Genomic DNA, 17,559 nt, shown 5'->3' with positions numbered 1-17,559 from the left:
AAGCTTCCTCATGCTTCGGAGCCAAAATCAAGATGTATTGTTATCGCTCGATCTCCCTTCTCACACTAGGCGAAACATTCGCCTGAACCAGGAAAAACAACCCGTCCCTCGGCTCAAAGCGCATCAGCGTCCGTGCAACTCCTCTTTCCTGATGCTGCACCGTAAGACTTCCATCAGGTTCCTCGACCAGCCTGAGCTGGAGCCCCTTTGCCCTCTTCAATTGCGACCAACTGATCAAGTTGACGCCGGCGGTGGGGATATGCATTACATTTTTGACCGTGAGGCGCGTGACGGCTTTATAATGCGGTGGCGGTGGTAGTGGTGGTGACAATGACGACTTGTCGTCGCTGTTGTTGAATATATGCTGGTCATCAACCACACCACCACGAGCAGCATCTAGTCTGTCGCCGCCGGCCATTGTCGATGACGATCTCCTCGCGGGACCCGTCCCGAGAAGACTCGTCAACATTGACGAGGGTTTTGCGTCTGATGTTGTTCGCGAATGACTCCCCGCGGAACTTGAACTAGAAGTGGGAGAGGAAGCGTGGGCAGAAGTGTCAGGTAATTCGTCACCAGGTAAAATAAAAGTACAATCGCCCGCGCCCACAATCGGCACCGGATTCGGACCGAAGTACCCTACAGCCCTGGGATTGACGCTATTATTGTACGGATTGAGGGTGTCGTAGCTGTGTAGTAATGCGCGATTCGCGCAGACGTGGGTCGTGGCGCCGGTGTCGAAGATCCAGTCGTCGGGACTGAATGGTTTGCGGCTTTTGTTTTCGTTGGAAGAGTTTGAAGAGGGAGAAGATTGAGGTTTAGGCGAAGGTGTGATGATAAGTCCTGGATCGGCGGGGGCGGGTGTTTGGTGTTTGGATTTGGGGCTCAGGTGGTCGTATTTGATGATTGTTGAGTCGTCCGTTTTGAGGATTGAGATTCGGGGCGCGATTGACTGTAGACACGGATAAACGAGGTCAGTTAGTCGATCAGTTTGGCTGGCCGGAGTTGAGAAGGCTGGGATGGGGGTTTGAGGTTGAGTGTGTAAACTTGTGAATGTATACACACAGGGTCTGGCCGTTCTTCCTCAGCTTAGTGTGGCTGACATGGCCACTCTGGCAGGTTGGTATATGGCATCTAAAGTCGAGTCTTTGATTCCTGCTTCTTGCTTCTTGGGCCGAAGACCGAACACCATGTCGAGAACCGTGGGAGGATAAAACAGGCGCAGACAAGTAATCGGACAGGACAAGACAGGACTTACCACTGCTCCAATAAAGGCCACCATTCCGGACACGGTGATGAGGCCTTGTAGCCGTGAGCTGGCTGGCCGGGCCATCACATCAGCTCGGTATAGGTATATTTTTACAGCGCGGTAATATAGGTGGGAAAGGGCACAGAGCTGGATAGACGGTTGTGTAAAAAGGAGAGCACGCGAGAGGCCATCAGCGTGCTCTCCGTGAAAGTAGGTATGTATGTGCTTGGGCTACTAGCTGAGGTTAGGGGCTCGTGCGGTTCAGGTTGAGACAAGGCTGCGAGCCCTCAATCAGTAGTGCAGTGCCAGTACAGTCGTCATGATCTTCAAATGACGGTCATTTTACAACTCTGGGGATCGACCAGTCACGTGGATAGAAGCTTCGTCACGTGACAGTTTCTGACCTTCAACTTTCGGAGGGGCATCTCTCTCGGCGGTATTTGCACCGAGAGCGAGGCCTCTCCCCGCCGCGATTATTTCTCCGTCATCCATGTGTTGAGCGCATGAGTTCGAGTACGGTGGAGAAAAAGCCAGCCATATCTATATCGTCGGAGGCCTTGGGACTGCGTATCTTGGGACTAGAGCTAACAAGAGGCTTGTGCAGACTTGACCAGCCCTGTCCCGACAAAAGGAATATAAAGGGCCTTTATACATTTCCCGCGAAGAGATCCGAATTTGAGAAGACACGAATTATGACCCTCCCACCACTCCTTACAGGCCAAGTATGTGCCATCACCGGAGGTCTTACAGGCATAGGCAGAGCCATCGCCATCACATTCCTCTCTCATGGGGCAAAAGTGGCCATCAACTACCTTGCCTCGCACAACAAGGACGAAGAAACGCTTCTGTCATCACTACGCACTGAAGCGTTTGACGCCATCAAGGCGCGTTCAGGGAATAACAGCACAACTTCGTTGCGGAGTCCCGATGAAGTCCCCCTGCTTACAATAGACGGAGATATCTCGCAGCCAGAGGCGGGCCAGATCCTCGTCCGGCAGACAGTCGAGCGGTTTGGAAGGCTAGACACGTTCATCTCCAACGCGGGTATCTGTCGATTCGAAGAGTTCCTCGAGATTTCGCCTGAAAGCTGGCAGCGCCATCTGAACACCAACCTGTCCGGCGCTTTCTATGCCGTCCAGGCAGCGGCACAGCAGATGACTCGCCAGACGCCGCAAGGGGGATCGATCATTGGAATCTCGAGCATCTCGGCGTTGGTGGGCGGCGCGCAGCAGTGTCACTATACGCCGACCAAGGCCGGGATATTGAGTCTCATGCAATCCACAGCAACGGCGCTAGGCAAATACAACATTCGATGTAATGCACTCTTGCCAGGCACCATCCGCACTCAGTTAAACGACGAAGATCTTGCTGAAGGCAGTGAGAAGAAGAAATATATGGAGGGCAGGATCCCGCTGGGAAGACTAGGGAAGCCGGAGGATATGGCTGGACCGGCGGTCTTTTTGGCATGCGGCGAGTTGTCCTCGTACGTTACTGGCGCCACGATATTGGTTGACGGTGGCGCCTATGTGAACTTTCAATAGTTCGGAAACAGCCCGGTTGGTGGCTTTGCAGGCTTTGTACACGGAGAATATGACGCAAAATGGCGATAGAACCAGGTTGTGAACCAGGTTGTGCCATACTTCAGGGTAGCTGGATGTTGTATGCCTCGACTGCTGTACCCGACCAGACTCGCTTCTTCTGTTCCTCGGAGAGGCCTTGGTCGTCGAGTATGGCACTGACCAAGGCGTACCAATGGCCCCAGGACTTTCGAATCCCTGGTCCTCCAACGTTGCATACCGGCCAGTCAGACCCGAACATGACCCTGCTCGGTCCAAATGCACTGAACACCACATTCACCCACGGCCGTGTTTGTTCCACAAGACTTGCAATGTCTGTGGGGTTGGTCTCGTCTTGAGGTGGGAGTTCCGAGAACAAGCCAGACAGTTTCATGTACGTCGATTTATGTGACGACATCTTCCGAATGCATTCTTTCCATCTCATAAAGTCTCCGTGTCCATTCACAGCCTCCGCGGCCGTCAGTCGTAGATTTGGTTTGCAGAAATGGTTGATGATTATCTCGACTGGATTCGAATCGTCGTATATTCGGTCCAACATCTCGCACGCCTCCTGTAGCTGGTGAAGGCCGCCGGACCGTGCATCCACCCCCAAGTCGAACGTTAAGCCTTGCTCGCCCAGCCATTTAAGGCTTTCGATGAACTGTGGCTGTAGCATTACTCCAGCTGGCTTGTCTTGTACCAGGTATCGGAAACCTTTGATAAGGTGCCACTGGTCTCCACAATGATGCTGAACTCGCTCTACATATTGTGAGAGGACGTGTTTCCCAGCCGGAATTGGCGCCCATGGCACCACCCCAAGCACCAGCCTACCGTCTTCGGGAGAGTGACCCTCATCGTTGCGCGGGATTCCTCTAGCGATCCTCATAAGAAAATCAACTTCCTCAAGGACATCCTGCCATTCGGCTTCCTCCAGACCTGACTTTCTGTCTGTCTCGACAAAAACGAAGCCCAGTAAATTGGAGCGGGACCCTGTGGCTTCTCGGTATTCGTTGGTCGAGTACTGCCTATTCAATGGATGATCATCGGCCAAATCTGAGGTCCAGTTGAGCTGGGGGATATGAGCTGCCGCATAGAGATGGATATGGGAGTCTATGACCGGAAGCGGGTTTGGGCTGTTGTTAGATGCCATGTTGTTTGCCTGGAAGTGAAATCTGTAGAGTCAATACCGAGGGAGCACAACAAGACGATTAGCATTGCCAGCCAACAGTTATATATTTATTGCCTTGTCAAGTGCCGGCATGATGCACTTCTTGCTAATTGTATTCGTTGCTTCGGCGTCTCGGGCTAATATTGTGACTGGCCGAGTCAAGGATCCAGGGTAAGTGCCAACAATGATATCGCCCGTGCCGAGGAAATAGAAGGCAGCAAGACGTGATTGTTCCCGATCATATATGCCTTGTAACGATGGCGATGGGACTACCCGGGCTAGAGCAGCTAGACTCTGCATCATAAGCATGAGGCAGATCAGGAAAATACTGTACCATGTTGGACTCGAAGAGGACTGGACGTTGGTTGTGACTGTCATTTGAACATCGAGGGTTGCGGTGTCTGCAACTTCAGCAGGACCATCACGAACTGCCTTCGAGCATTATTGAAATGAACACTCGTGCTTCCAAGCACTCGCCTCTACTTCGCGTGGTTCTTTTATACATACTGTCGGGGCTACACGATGTCGCCTCTCTGATACTCTATATGGCCGAAATCCGGGACTTTGAGACTTTGAATCCACAAGTTCTCGATCTTGCTCTGACCCGCGCCGTCTAGCAGATTGACCGAACCCTTGAGACCGTTCAGGTTCTTGGGGCCATGGAGTCGTCGGAAAGCCATGGATTGCTCTCGCCTCCGGCGTCCGCCGCGTCCCCTGCTGCGAGCGGCACGTCTTACCACAATCGAACTGCGACCCTGCCGACACCGCGGTCCCATCCTCTACGGCCCGGATCGCAGAAAGAAATTGCGCTCATAAATTACCTTGACGACCGGATCCTGAGGATTTCCAGACGATATGCAAAGAAGTTCAGTGACGAAGGGCTCCAAAATGATGACACACCAGGCTACACTACGTATGATGAGTTTGTGGCCGACGCAGACCCTCTGGTGGACGTTGTCTGGGTGAGCGGAACACGTAAGTTTTGCATGACCTGCTTTGGCAAACTCGAAATCGTGTCCCCTGCCTTTTCTGAATGTTGTCTGAGAAGAAAAGAGAACAAAATCCATGTTCCCCAGGGGCCTCCTTCTTTTCCCCGTGGTGATGATTTTCGACGCATATGTGCTCATTGACCATCCTGACCATTCCGCCTAACAGCAACCATACAAATCCCGTACCTCCTTACCCTGGCAGGGTTGGTCTGCTCTTATCTACAAGCATTTCCTTTTTCAATGTCGTTCTTCTACATCGTCGCCAAACTTGACCAAGGGTTCGTGGCCCTTTTACAGCCTTCCGAAAATGGTAGCGCTCCGGGGGCCACGTCTCATTCAGTGTCAACAACAGAGAAGGTTCGTATCAAATCACTGGTTGAAGAAACACGAGTTGCAGCCGTCCGCGCTGCCTCTGCCAGTGGACATCAAGCCAATATTCACGACATTTCTGAAGTCGACACCACGGATGAAGATGAAGATCAGGAAGACAACGATGGAGATGATGGCGGCGATCTTGATTCTGACTCGATATCCCTCGGCATAGCAAAGGTCTACAAAAGAACTTTGGAAATCCTGGGTGATTCTCTGGTTTCTGAGGTGCTGTCGCAACATGAAGGCGCCATAACTGAAACATCCAGAGATGAGATGAGGGATGGCTGAGACTACCGGCCCAGGCAAGATCTTCGCCGTCTAGAATAGGGAACAACCACTGTTTACAGCCTCCTCGGGCCATCGGTTCTGGCGATCACTGTTGGAGTCAAAAGGGGACACAAAGCCACAGTCTGCAACTTTCAGTCTGCAGCAGCGCTAAAATCCTTAGGAAGCCGAGAAGAGGTCACAGCATTGTTCCGGTCCACAAGATGCACTACACAACAGCAAGATTTCAATCACACCACATTGGCTTGACGAGAGTGATCCTTGGGTACCATGCGGAGTTCCTGGTGCGAAGGCACTCGAGGCGCCCAATCAGGTTCTGCCACGCCTGGATACCATTTCACCGACGCCCACGACGGAAACTGTCACTGCTGTGTGGTCAGAAGCACACTTGATGCCCGAAAAGAACATGTCACACAAATCAAAATCACGGCTATATCACGACCATGCAGCTTCACCTCAGTGCAGCTCGGGTGAAGATAACTGATATTTCCCATTAATCCCAGGACCGGTGGCCATCCTCTTCAACTTCCTTATACGAGCCTCTACTGTCAAGATGCGTTGGCTCTCTTTGGTTCTGTTTGTGCAAACGGCACTCTGCATCGCTGTCACGATGTTATCGGCACCTACCGAAGCAGCAGCTATGACAGCCACAGCAACACTGAAGCCATCCTCAGTCAGCCTTTGCTGTTCAACCACTCAGTCCGTCACATCTACAAGCATAACTGAAGTGAAGCCAGAATTGTTGTCAGCTCTCGTTACAATCGCGCCCTTGGTGGTCAATCCTCTTGAACGGAGGCAGAGATGTTGGGATGACCGTGGTTTCAGTGTTGACTGTGCGACATGGACAGGCTACTACTACACCTGGGGACCACCTGGCAATCCGTACGAAGGCGGACCGGGTGAAGATGGTAATGGTGGCGACGGCGGCGGCGGAAGCTCTGTGGTTGTCTATCAGAACTATGCGCACAGTTCTGATGGTCGAGGCTGGCTATTTATGCTTGGGATACTCTGTCTGTGTCTGCTTCTATTTATCTAGCCAGGTCGGTGGACCGACAAGTCACTAGGATAGTGACGCTCTGCGGCGGAGCTCCACATCTTCACCGTTGGTATCGTCAACAGTGGACGACTCTATGTCAGCATGGGTTTTGTCTTCACAAAAGTCGTCACGCTCTTTTCGCTCGCGAAGGCAGGGCTCGTGTCAACGCAACAAACGACAACGCCTCACGGTTGTTTGTCTTCCTCGAGTCACGAATACAAAATGCCTATTTCTATGCCTCTCGATAGCCTGATTTCCTCCTCTAGCAATTTCTTTCGGTATTTCTCCCATTTGCAGTCTGCTGTCCTCCTCCTACGCTTTTTCTCTCGGATCAAGACCAGGTACTCAGCAAAGCCCTAGCACTGGTCTCAGGTGTTGTGAGCCTCGCCCCGCAGAGGAGTATTTCAGACAGCAAGGAGTACAGTTATATGCTATTATAACTACAGGGGACTCAGCAATGTCGGTCAGAACAGTGCCTACAGTCCACGACGGGAGACAATCTCGTCTCGCTCCCAGGCGTCGGGCGCAGCCAACATGGTTTCTTACGGCATGCCTCCTGATAATGGTACTGATTATGCCTTGCCACTGCGTGGGACATGATGGCTCGTTTCTGAAAGGTAAAGTCCAACCGCTTCCATTTCCTACTGAAGCCGCAAATTCGACAATGACCGGCTTGAACACTGTCCCAGAAAATTCCACTACAAGCTCCACAAACATAGGAGCTTCATCGGCTTCTACAAATGTGTCCGCTTTCGCAACATCCCCTTCATCCCTGGCATCAACACCCAGCACTGGCAGTAGCTGGTCATTGCTCTCTTCGAGCAATCAAGTCTGACAAATCCCGAGACAGATTCCGATGCGAGCGGGAGCCTGGCTGGCAGCTACAGCAGCGACTATCCTATTTTCTCTCCCAACTTTGCTGCGTCGTTCTCTTCTGCTATCCAATCGACAGATACCATGAACACCCAAAATTTTGCAAGTCTGGCGACTACACCAACGATCCCAACTATGGCTCTCACCGTCACTGGGTCTGCAGCCACGTCCTCGTTACTTGGCTCCTTGACATCGCAGCCACTTTCGGGAGGGCCTCCATCGTTTGCAAGCTACTCTTCGTTTGCCGGCGAAGCAGGAACTCAAACTGGTGGGCCTCCTGCTGCTTGGTCTTCAAACGCCCCGAACATCTCCCAGACAGTCTCTTCTACAGTAACTGTCCACTCGACAAAGACATTCTATACTACTTCTTCGACCGAAGCGACTGTGTTGTTACCTTCGTCAGCACAACTGTCACAACAGCCAGGAGGCAACACCACTCCAGGCTTGACCATTACCGTACTTCCTATTGGTCCTATCTCGTCTGGTCTCTCCACTGGCAATGGTACCACTATCAATCCTGAATCAGCAGATTCGGACGCCACAACAGCTGTGCCAGCTACCGTGTCGATCACCAGCAGATATCTGTCTACGTCCACCACGACCGTATATATCACGCCTACAGTAGCACCGTCCAGGACGACCACGACGGTGACGGTTATGGAAACGCCCTTGACAAGCTGTTCTGGTGATGCTTGCAGTGCTCAGAGCACCTCCATATCCGGTCTTGCCAGTTCTGTTACCAGCAACTCCACGTCTGCACTCTCCGACCTCGCCTCAAGCAACCTCCTCAGCCAGCCGAGTACGACCACCGATGACGCATATTCAACATTCTGGCAGAGCTACTCGAGCTATATGGCTGCCCACCCAAACCCGTCTGGCACCGGTCAACCTGGACCCGAAACGAAAACCAGCAGCACCCTCACATTCGCAGGATCAGATTCGGGTCAAAGCTCGCTCAGTATGAACGGTTCAACAGGATCAACGTCACTATCACCGTCAGTGCCCCTAACCTCAACTCCGCCCTCGGCCTCCAGCGCACCACCGAAGCCATCATCTCTACCTCCCGGAATATTCTTTTTCCCGGACACAGACGGAATCGGATACTCCTGGTCCCGTATGACATTGTCAGGGGGCCATCTTATAGCGACCAGACTGGGCCCGATGACCACGACCTGCGTGCCCACTACAACAGTGACTACAGTGGGCGAGGATGGAGTCACCAAGATCGTTCCGCAATGCAAGGCTGGCCCAGGTCCGATGGTTACTCCGGCAGTGACGACCGTACCCACAACCGAGTCTGTAAAGTCGACTGCAGCTCCCGCCAACAGTAGCAGCAGCAGCAGCAGCAGCAGCAGCAGCAGCAGCAGTGTATCTAGCGCCACCACAGCCTTAGCATTACTAAAAAATGCCGAAGATCCAATGCATCAATCAACTGCTGATGACATCTCGGTTACGCTTACGGCTGAGGCTTCTGCGACCCCTTGGGTTCCTCTTATAAACGGTCCAGATGGCACAAGTACTCCCCGTCGGCGGAATAGGTCGTCTAAAGGCAAAGTATGGAGCGGATTCTGGCCCTTTTGGTAGGATTGAGGGTAAATAGCTAGCCATGAGAATGATAACATTATGAAACTGGTGACCGAGCACTATTAGTTCCACATGCGAAAAGAACAAACAGGCTTGATAAGTAACTAGTAGGAGTCCCCTAGCTCAAGATACTAGTGCTTGGTCAATGAGCATTGTGCTCTCTTCTACACCACCATTCTCGGATGGACAAGTGGCGAAGGCATCTCGATTTTCCCAGCTAGAGACCGGAATCTATTATCTGTATAGAGGTACCCCAGCCAGCCCTTTTTTTTCGTCCCCGTCCGAGTGATCAGCCAGCAATGAAATGATCATGACCAGCCTCATTTCAGCCTTTGCTCGAGATCCATGATCTGTTTGCGAGACATGCCGATGCCAACTGTAAGAAAACGAAAACAAAGGTTTGTGACAGCTGCAGCATTGGCTCTGCTAGCTACTTAGTACTAGTCATTTTTGTCCGTGTCATCCTTCGGCTGGAAATTCAGCTGGTTCCCATTGTAAAACTGCTGATCACGCCCCTGACTTTCCGCACGTTGATCGGCAAGGGTACGGACACGAGCGTTTCTGGTAGCAGCACCACCCCTACCGGCAGGGGTCGAATCTCTCTGCTCCGTTGGCGACGACGCCGTTGCAGTAGGATTGCTGCTGCTGCTGTTGTTATTGTTGTAACCCAATAAACTCCTAACACCACCCAAAACCATGCCAGCCGTGCCAGTGACAAGAGTGTAGCCGGCGCCAAGTATTCCGCCGGGCGTGGAGCCCGTGTATGATTCGACGTATCCCTTGACGGGGACCATGACCAGCGTACAACTGCCCACGACGCCCAAGTCGGACAAAGCCATGTCCTCCTCGCCGGCTTCGATGGTGCGGTTGGGAAGAGGAGTTAGGATCAGCTTGAGGTTATAAGGTGTTGCTGCTGCTGTGGGACTTGTCGAATCGATCCACGGCCGTACGTCGGCGGAGATAGTTGATGACGGCTGGAATGTGGCTCGGAGCGTGCTGCCGTCGAAGGTGCGGACTTGTAGTCTGATTTCGGCATGTTTGGTAGTAGTAGGTCTGGAGACAGATGAGGTGGTTGATGGGTTGTTCTGGTGATCTGTGGTGTTGGCAGTGCCGTGCTTGCGCATCTCGTCTAGGCGTCGGCGTTCCTCTCGGTCCGCTTTGATTTGCGCTTTGATCCGCTCGCGTTCCGCGCGCTGGGCCTGCTCCCGCTCCCGTTGCATCTTCATGTATTCTGCTCGTTGGGCCTTTTGCTTATCGGATTCCGCCGGACTTGGTGCTGGTGGAGCAGGTGAAGATCTGCTCTTTTGTGATGTTTGAGACGTTATTCCTGTTCCAGCTGGTGGCACTACCGTCGGAATCTCTGACCTGTTCGGAGGCCGCTGTTGCTGCTGCCGTTGTTGTTGTGGAGAAGACGGAGAAGACGAGGATTGTAGGGGAGACGGAGATGCAGGCTGGCCAGCAGAGGCTGTCTGGTTCTGGCCTGGTATCCGAAGTCCAACGGCCGGTAAGCGCAGCAGTCTCGAGCGGAGGTATTCTGAGACCTGGGGATGTTGTTGTCCTCTCAATCGTTCCACTTCCTCATGGAATATAGGAATGTTGTTGAGCAATCTTAACTGAGTCTGGAAAACCTCACTGGGCGCAGTTCTTTCGTCCAGCAGTTTCTGTGTATACGTTCGTAGGGCGTCGTAGGCATTGTTCGGCAGCCTCCATTGGCCAGGTCCCGTAGGTTGAAGGTCGAGATACCCAGGACTTGTCGATTGCTCGCCATCTGACCGGTTTTTGGTGGTGTGCCTGTTGACGATACCGTCATCAACAGTAGTCCTTCCAATAGGGGAAAGTTGTACATACTCTGATTCTGCAGTGACTTGGTCATGGAGGCTGGCGTCCTGTACTCCGAACGTGGAAGCTAATCGGGCCTTCAAGTCCTGGACGTCGACATCGCCGGACTGAAGGTTCGTCTGCAGCTGGGCATTCCTGACACAAGTCAGTCCATGTGCGCATGCATCCCGGGTGGCCCGCCTCTTTATTACTTTATCACGATTACCGCCGGTACGCTGCTGATCGCGCAGAAGGGTGTGAGGAACCCGGCTTCTTGAGACCCAGCCTGGAGCCGTAACGCAACCGCTTGAGCCGTAATGGCTGGGGATATCTTTGTCGAGTTAGAGAACACGTTTCGACGGGCGGAGCTAGCTCGTTCTCACCGATGCATCTGTCAAGACATCCTCCCACTGTTTGCTGGTTTCGCTGTCGTCTAAGGCCGAGTCAGGACCTCGTGCCTACATAATACACTCAGTGAAGGCGGGACACCGTACCTTGGACAAAACAGAGAACCGCTTTGGAGGCCCGCAAAGCCAATGCGATCCCACTCTGGAGATCCCCGTCGTGAAACATGCTGATCAGTGCTGGGTGGTGTTGATATCGGAGAAGTTGCGGAATGATACAAAGAGGCCGTTGATCACTTGAGGACCGCAAGAGACAGAGACTCTCCGCAGGCCGCTGGCGTCAATGTGGATACACTCGCTATATGTGGGCGCAGCTCGCTCCAACTCCGAGTCCAAAGAACTTCAATGCTTCTCGGGGACTTTTGTTTGCTACACTTGTACTTCTTGTTCTGGTGGATTGATACCCCTACACAGCATGGCTAAACATAAGTTAAATGCCCTGCGTACGTTATTATCTCGGTCTCAAAGACTTTTCCAGGCGCGGCGAGCAGGTCAGCGTCAATCTCGAAATGTCGCTACCAAACAATCGCCGCCGAGCGAAGAAAACAAGGATTTTGTGTCAATAGTGGACGCGCCTCCGCGGCTCGTGTCAGTGAGACAGAAACATTCAAGACTCGGCATTGCTTTTCTTGCGTTGATCCCAGTCACCGCATTTGCTCTGGGCACATGGCAAGTCCAGCGCCTCGACTGGAAAACTAAACTTATAGCCAAATTCGAGGACCGACTCGTTCGTCCGCCGTTACCGTTACCTCCTCGGATTGATCCCGATGCCATCCATGAGTTCGATTATCGAAGAGTCTATGCTACCGGCAAGTTCCGACACGACAAAGAGATGTTGATCGGGCCCCGGACGCAGGATGGCAAAGACGGGTATATGGTAATAACACCATTGGAACGTGAAGAAGGGAGCACAGTACTGGTGAACCGAGGCTGGATTGCCCGCGACAAAAAATACCAACAAGACAGAGATCCAGCCGCTCTGCCCCAAGGCGAAGTGACTGTGTCCGGACTGCTGCGAGAGCCCTGGAAAAAGAACATGTTCACCCCGAACAATGACCCCGAGAATGGCAAGTTTTACTTCCCAGACGTGCAGGAGATGGCCAAAATCGCGGGAGCCGACCCCGTTTGGATTGAAGAGACCATGACTCCGGATCTGATGGTTAGCTGGGATCGGGAAGCCAAAGGCATCCCTATTGGAAGAGCACCAGAGGTCAATCTGAGGAATAATCATGTACAGTATATCTTCACATGGTAAGCAGTATTGGGCCCCCCGGACTCCGTCGTGCATATCTCATCAGTCATTAGGTACTCGTTATCTGCAGCCACAGCACTCATGATGTGGATGGTCCTCCGCAAAAAGCCTGTGGACAGGTCTCGCCGGGTGCGACATGTTACGAACTGGTGATTGAAACAAATCAAGGCTTTGTCACTCATCATCTCCTCTCATCATCTCCTCGAGCTCAGCCGCAGCTTCCTTAGGCAGCAGTTCTCGGACAGCTTTCCGCAGCTCTCCATCCCCTTGTAGTACCCGCTGTCGACGCATAAGCATCAGGGCGTCGCTTCGATCGACCCGCTTCCTTCTTCGAGCGTGGTCGGAATATGCGGCGAGATCATCCCCAACTTGCTCGAAGAACCACTCTGTGGCTTGTTCCAGGGCTTGCATATGTTCTCGTCCAAGTCTGGGTTTACGAATGCCGAGTCTGGAACTGGCGTCAATGGCGACCCGCTTGATTAGGCTAGTGGGTAAAGAGGGCACCATTTCACCGTGGCGGGTCATTTTCAGCTTCTTCCGGCGCGGACGAGACAGAGTCGGAGGCACAGCTTCGTCCGTGGCGCCGTCCATATCGACCATCGAGTCCTGACCAGTTGGCTCTTCCGAGCCAGGAGATGCGGCTGAGGGGGATTCTTGCAAGACATGCTGAGGATCTTTCAGTTCTGATACGCCCTCAAGGAGAGTCCCTGCAGAGGCGACTCGCGCATTGCTGGACACTGCTTCTTCCCCCGAGACATCTAATTGAAAGCTCTCCTCAAGTGGTGCTATGTTCATAGTACTCTCGTCAGGCGGAGGCAATGGTGGTGACGGCTGTCCAAGGTTTCCCAAATGCTCCGTCTCTCCACCGACATCAAGAGGGTCGTGGTCGTCATAATCAAGCCCATATCCACTCTGATCATGCTGCGATCTAGAAGTCTTGACCTCAGACTCTCTTCTAATCTCGAGTTCGGACCCGAAATCACTCATCCTGATACTTCCAAAACTGTAGCGTGACAGCCGTCCCGTCGGTTCCTCGCTGATGGCTCTTCGTCCCATCTCTACCAGTATGGTTGGTTCCTCGTTGTCTCCAGTCACACCAGAAACCCTAGATAAACGGCCATCACGAATGAAGCTCGCCCCCTCTCTTGCTTCTCTCGTGAAATCAATAGAGTCGAACGTGATAGTCGCATCCCTATCTTTTCCTCGTATTGGCGGCCCACCATCGTCTCCGTCCGGCAATATAGACGGTGTCGGGGCCACTGGCAATTCACTATCATCCTCCTCCTCTTGCTCGTTGAGCACAGGTGGCTCCACGTCATCGATGCTGCTGTCGTCGTCTATGTTCAAAGTCAACCGTGGTCTTTTGACATGGTCATTGTCCTTCTCTTCCAAGATTGCATTCTGCGGTATCTCATTCTCCTTCCCACGTCCGTTCGCTGGGGTAGTGATGGTCCTCCTGGTCAACGGCGCGGTGATTTTCGCAAGTTGTCGTAGAATCCCCCTCGCCGAGTCCGGTCGTACCGTGTCGCTGAGAGCCCTGGGTCTGCGCGCCGAGCGGGTCTTGTTGGCACCGCTGCGCTGCTGCAGGGCCCGGATCGCGTGCGGCGTCGACGGCGCGTATTGGGTGGGTGTTTGAGCGTTCATGCTCCCTGTTCCTGACCATGGTCGCTTTCGAGGAGACATTGTAATGCGTCGGTGTAGTCGGACGTGGAACTTTGAGAGATTTGGAGGATATGGAGGCGGTGTCGTTTGTCGTTCTTCCGAGTGTGGAAGCACATCCGATTCCCATAGCGTTGATCGCGTCGGAAGGAAACTTGAACGCGATAATCTCGCGTAGGCACGTGATGCAATATGGACTTCATCCGCGGCGGACTCGGATTTTTGTGACCACCATGAGTACAGACGAACCTCCAGTAACATGTGGCTTTCGGTGTCCCGAAGCACTGGCTGATAAAAATCAAAAGGGCACGAAAGAAAGAGACCAGAACACGTACTGTACTGTACATTACATCGGTGGGTCCTGAGTTGCTGTGTGCCTACTACATGTACAGTAGCAATGCTACAACTACATCTTGACTACAATAACCATATAGACTTCAAGAGTTGGGGCCTCAGTGTCCCATATCCGTGCCTAATATGACCAAGTACCGACCAACATGTCACAAAATGCGGGAACCATGGTCCATTATCTTCCGACCGCCAGTGATCGGGACTGGCCTCAGCAGCCGATGCCAACGCCAGCCATTGAGGCCATATACACATACACATCTACCACCCCGGGCCACCAGACAAGTTCACGGTCTTCGCAGCAGCAGCAGCAGCAGCAACAACAACAACAACAACAGTCCAAGTCTTTCAGAAGAAATGAAATCGCGCCACATCCCCACACGCTCTGGCCCATGGCAGACATCCAACATCCACGATCTCCACCAATCCCTCAAGGATCATCTGGACCTTGAACCGCTCGAGACACCATCGTTGACATTAATTCCACCAGGCTTTCATCACGTCACGCACAATATAATCGTGGAAGAGTCCCAACTCTGTGAAGACGGTGCGGAAAGGAGACATGCCCCCGGCAATGGCGATGAGTGGAAATTTCGTGTCTGGGCGGGTGGACATATGAAGTTCGCTATGCCGCTTATCCACGCGGACACAAACATCACCGAGTACGTATGCGGGACGGAAAAGATCACAAATGTGCGGGTTCTGGGGGATCCGAAACGAAGCAAGGATGCGAAGATACTGGTTACCTTGACAAAGTCTTATTTCGGGACAGAGTCAAGCTCAACCCCAGAATCAGAGACGGAACCAAAGTCAGATTCAGGCTCCGCTTCTACATTACTGATCAGAGAAAACAAACACCTCTGTTTCATGCGCCATGTCCCGCCTAGTCTGCAATCGCCGCTCGCCGGCGCAACCGGAGGACGTAGACTACCGCCCCCTTCAAGTTTTTCGGCTCCTTTCCACGCGCAGACAATGACGCCCTCGCGCACTCTACTGTTCCGATTCAGCGCGCTCAGCCAGAACGCGCATGCCATTCATCTCGACGCCGACTTCACCAGACGAGTCTATGGCATTCCGAATCTGTTGGTCCAGGGACCTCTCACTTCAGTGTTGATGCTCGAGGTCCTCAGGAAAGCCCTGGCACTCTTTGTCCAACAGAGTGGACAGCTACAGAGCTCTCCACTTGTTGTTCGGGAGTTTGAATACAAGAATCTGTTGCCCTTGTTTGTCGACGAGCCCATGACGATTGCGTGCAAGAGGGCAGAATCCGGTCAAGGGTCTGCTGCACAGGATAGGTGGGATGTTTGGATTCAAAAGGGACAGGGTGAAAATGAAATGCTGGCTGTCAAGGGCAAAGCCCTTGTCGCGCCTGTTCCAGGCCCTCAGAAAGCACATAATAACCGAAATGAAACAGGCAGATGAGAGGGCTTCGAAAAGGAGAATCTTCTTATTTATTGAGGCGGAAAGTCTTTCTGGAACCTTGTGTCCTGTTTGGCCACCTTGAACACGGGACAACTAGTAATGTTCATGCCAGATGCTGCATTACGAGTCGAGAGAGATATCCGGAATTTCCCGCCAGGATGCCTCACGTATGCTTCCAGCCATTCCAGGTCAAGATGTGCTGTTCCGGAATAATGCACATCTGACCAGTCTCCTCCCGTTTCTCAAGAGAATTCGCACCTTCGGCCTTCCATTGCTCCAATTTCCTCGCCACTTCTTTCACCTGAGAAGTCACTCGAGGAGTGATATTCCGCTTGATGCGGTTCAGCCACATTCCCATAACATATTGGGTTGACGACACAAACGTGTTTCCGGGTTGGAAATGAGTCAGATTGTATGCCTCAACAGTGTAACCCACCCGCACAGCGGGGTTCAGGTATATGCCACCGCTTGCAAGGCTCATGGAGGCCAGGTCAGTATGGATCAAACAACATTCGCTGGCTTCGACATGCTTTGAAGCCAGACTGTCGGCTAACGGACGAAACCGCAGACCCTCGTAGAACGGAGTAGTGTCCATTGTGATCATACCATTCCAGCATGAGCTGACTCTAGCGGCGCGACCCTCAAGCAATGCTTGCCGAGAGTCCAAGGAGCGGAAGTATGGGAAAGAAGCCATGATTGTACCATCTCCTTCGCTATCCCTTAGCACGAAAGTGTCGTAATATGCAGGCGGCGAATAAAAGTCGAGAGCACAAGCGGCCGAGAACGAGCCTTGGTTTGTGGCGAGCAGAGAGAGGACGTCGCTGGGTCGAAACACGACATCATTAAGAAATAAAATCTTATCGAAGTTGTGGCCCTTGGAATGCATATCGATGAGAGGCTGCATGGCCTTGTTCCGTAGCCGCGCAAGGTACGGGATGCGTCTCAGTTCCTTCCCAGCACCTGCTGTTGGGGTCTGTATCCAGCCTGGGCGCGGGTTGCCCTGTTCGTCGAGGGGACCGGCAGCGATCTCATCGGCGTGCGTGGTAGGGTCGAGGACCACAGTGCGCGGAATTTTGTGGTCGTCGAGGGCCTTATCCAGATACCCGAGGATCTCCTTCGTATTGTCCAGACTCCCACTCTCGTATATGCTCACGTGCACGTTGTCCTTGCCCAGGACTTCGACAAGATCCAGCAGGGCCTGGCCCCAGCGCTCGTGAATGACTTTCGCATTGGTCCAGAACTGGGCACAGATAAAGATCTTCTGGTTCTGCAAAGGCGACGGCAGGGTCGATAACTCCGTGTACGTATGTGTAAGGAGGTTTCTGGAGAACTCGCGGTAATGTTTAAGGATTGTGAGCAGGTCAAGGAGGAACAAGACTCCGAGGATGAACAGGAGAGCCCTTAGCAGCCGCCGCTGAGGAGAGCGGCGGTACGTACGCAGGAACATGAGGCAGGACTTGCACGCGCAGGCTCTCCATCTGCCGTGGTATCATGCTCACGGTTCAAGGAACTGTTTGTACCAAAGCGAGGGAGGAATATTCGCACGA

The 17,559-nt window shown here is 52.9% G+C and overlaps 10 protein-coding genes across 10 annotated transcripts; 5 read left to right on the top strand and 5 right to left on the bottom strand.

The window, feature by feature from the left end:
- Positions 1-40: 40 nt before the first annotated feature.
- On the bottom strand, positions 41-1,330 carry HMPREF1120_02525 (uncharacterized protein; the record flags this gene model as incomplete). The annotated part of the gene is made up of 2 exons (XM_009156568.1): positions 41-949; positions 1,256-1,330. The coding sequence occupies 2 exons, from the start codon at positions 1,328-1,330 to the stop codon at positions 41-43; spliced, it is 984 nt and encodes a 327-aa protein (XP_009154816.1).
- Positions 1,331-1,740: 410 nt separating this feature from the next.
- HMPREF1120_02524 (glucose 1-dehydrogenase) lies at positions 1,741-3,250 on the top strand. The gene has a single exon (XM_009156567.1). It carries the CDS (start codon positions 1,750-1,752, stop codon positions 2,785-2,787), a length of 1,038 nt encoding a protein of 345 aa, XP_009154815.1. The 5' UTR covers positions 1,741-1,749; the 3' UTR covers positions 2,788-3,250.
- Positions 2,888-3,952, bottom strand: HMPREF1120_02523 (amidohydrolase; the record flags this gene model as incomplete). Its single annotated transcript, XM_009156566.1, has 1 exon — positions 2,888-3,952. The coding sequence occupies one exon, from the start codon at positions 3,950-3,952 to the stop codon at positions 2,888-2,890; it is 1,065 nt and encodes a 354-aa protein (XP_009154814.1).
- Positions 3,953-4,629: 677 nt separating this feature from the next.
- HMPREF1120_02522 (uncharacterized protein) lies at positions 4,630-5,619 on the top strand (the record flags this gene model as incomplete). Its single annotated transcript, XM_009156565.1, has 2 exons — positions 4,630-4,945; positions 5,126-5,619. The coding sequence occupies 2 exons, from the start codon at positions 4,630-4,632 to the stop codon at positions 5,617-5,619; spliced, it is 810 nt and encodes a 269-aa protein (XP_009154813.1).
- Positions 5,620-7,109: 1,490 nt separating this feature from the next.
- On the top strand, positions 7,110-9,109 carry HMPREF1120_02521 (uncharacterized protein; the record flags this gene model as incomplete). The annotated part of the gene is made up of 2 exons (XM_009156564.1): positions 7,110-7,269; positions 7,503-9,109. The coding sequence occupies 2 exons, from the start codon at positions 7,110-7,112 to the stop codon at positions 9,107-9,109; spliced, it is 1,767 nt and encodes a 588-aa protein (XP_009154812.1).
- A 440-nt stretch (positions 9,110-9,549) lies between these two features.
- HMPREF1120_02520 (uncharacterized protein) lies at positions 9,550-11,500 on the bottom strand (the record flags this gene model as incomplete). Its single annotated transcript, XM_009156563.1, has 4 exons — positions 9,550-11,083; positions 11,140-11,258; positions 11,311-11,360; positions 11,422-11,500. 4 exons carry the CDS (start codon positions 11,498-11,500, stop codon positions 9,550-9,552), a joined length of 1,782 nt encoding a protein of 593 aa, XP_009154811.1.
- Positions 11,501-11,677: 177 nt separating this feature from the next.
- On the top strand, positions 11,678-13,771 carry HMPREF1120_02519 (uncharacterized protein). The gene is made up of 2 exons (XM_009156562.1): positions 11,678-12,582; positions 12,637-13,771. Exons 1-2 carry the CDS (start codon positions 11,747-11,749, stop codon positions 12,734-12,736), a joined length of 936 nt encoding a protein of 311 aa, XP_009154810.1. The 5' UTR covers positions 11,678-11,746; the 3' UTR covers positions 12,737-13,771.
- On the bottom strand, positions 12,758-14,227 carry HMPREF1120_02518 (uncharacterized protein; the record flags this gene model as incomplete). Its single annotated transcript, XM_009156561.1, has 1 exon — positions 12,758-14,227. The coding sequence occupies one exon, from the start codon at positions 14,225-14,227 to the stop codon at positions 12,758-12,760; it is 1,470 nt and encodes a 489-aa protein (XP_009154809.1).
- Positions 14,228-14,484: 257 nt separating this feature from the next.
- Positions 14,485-17,215, top strand: HMPREF1120_02517 (uncharacterized protein). Its single transcript, XM_009156560.1, has 2 exons — positions 14,485-16,502; positions 16,581-17,215. Exon 1 carries the CDS (start codon positions 14,720-14,722, stop codon positions 16,010-16,012), a length of 1,293 nt encoding a protein of 430 aa, XP_009154808.1. The 5' UTR covers positions 14,485-14,719; the 3' UTR covers positions 16,013-16,502; positions 16,581-17,215.
- Positions 16,176-17,459, bottom strand: HMPREF1120_02516 (uncharacterized protein; the record flags this gene model as incomplete). Its single annotated transcript, XM_009156559.1, has 1 exon — positions 16,176-17,459. The coding sequence occupies one exon, from the start codon at positions 17,457-17,459 to the stop codon at positions 16,176-16,178; it is 1,284 nt and encodes a 427-aa protein (XP_009154807.1).
- Positions 17,460-17,559: the final 100 nt, after the last annotated feature.

The sequence above is a fragment of the Exophiala dermatitidis genome (genome assembly GCF_000230625.1).
Source record: "Exophiala dermatitidis NIH/UT8656 unplaced genomic scaffold supercont1.2, whole genome shotgun sequence".
In the NCBI taxonomy this organism is placed as follows: domain Eukaryota; kingdom Fungi; phylum Ascomycota; class Eurotiomycetes; order Chaetothyriales; family Herpotrichiellaceae; genus Exophiala; species Exophiala dermatitidis.
This window is presented reverse-complemented; position numbering and strand designations above follow the sequence as displayed.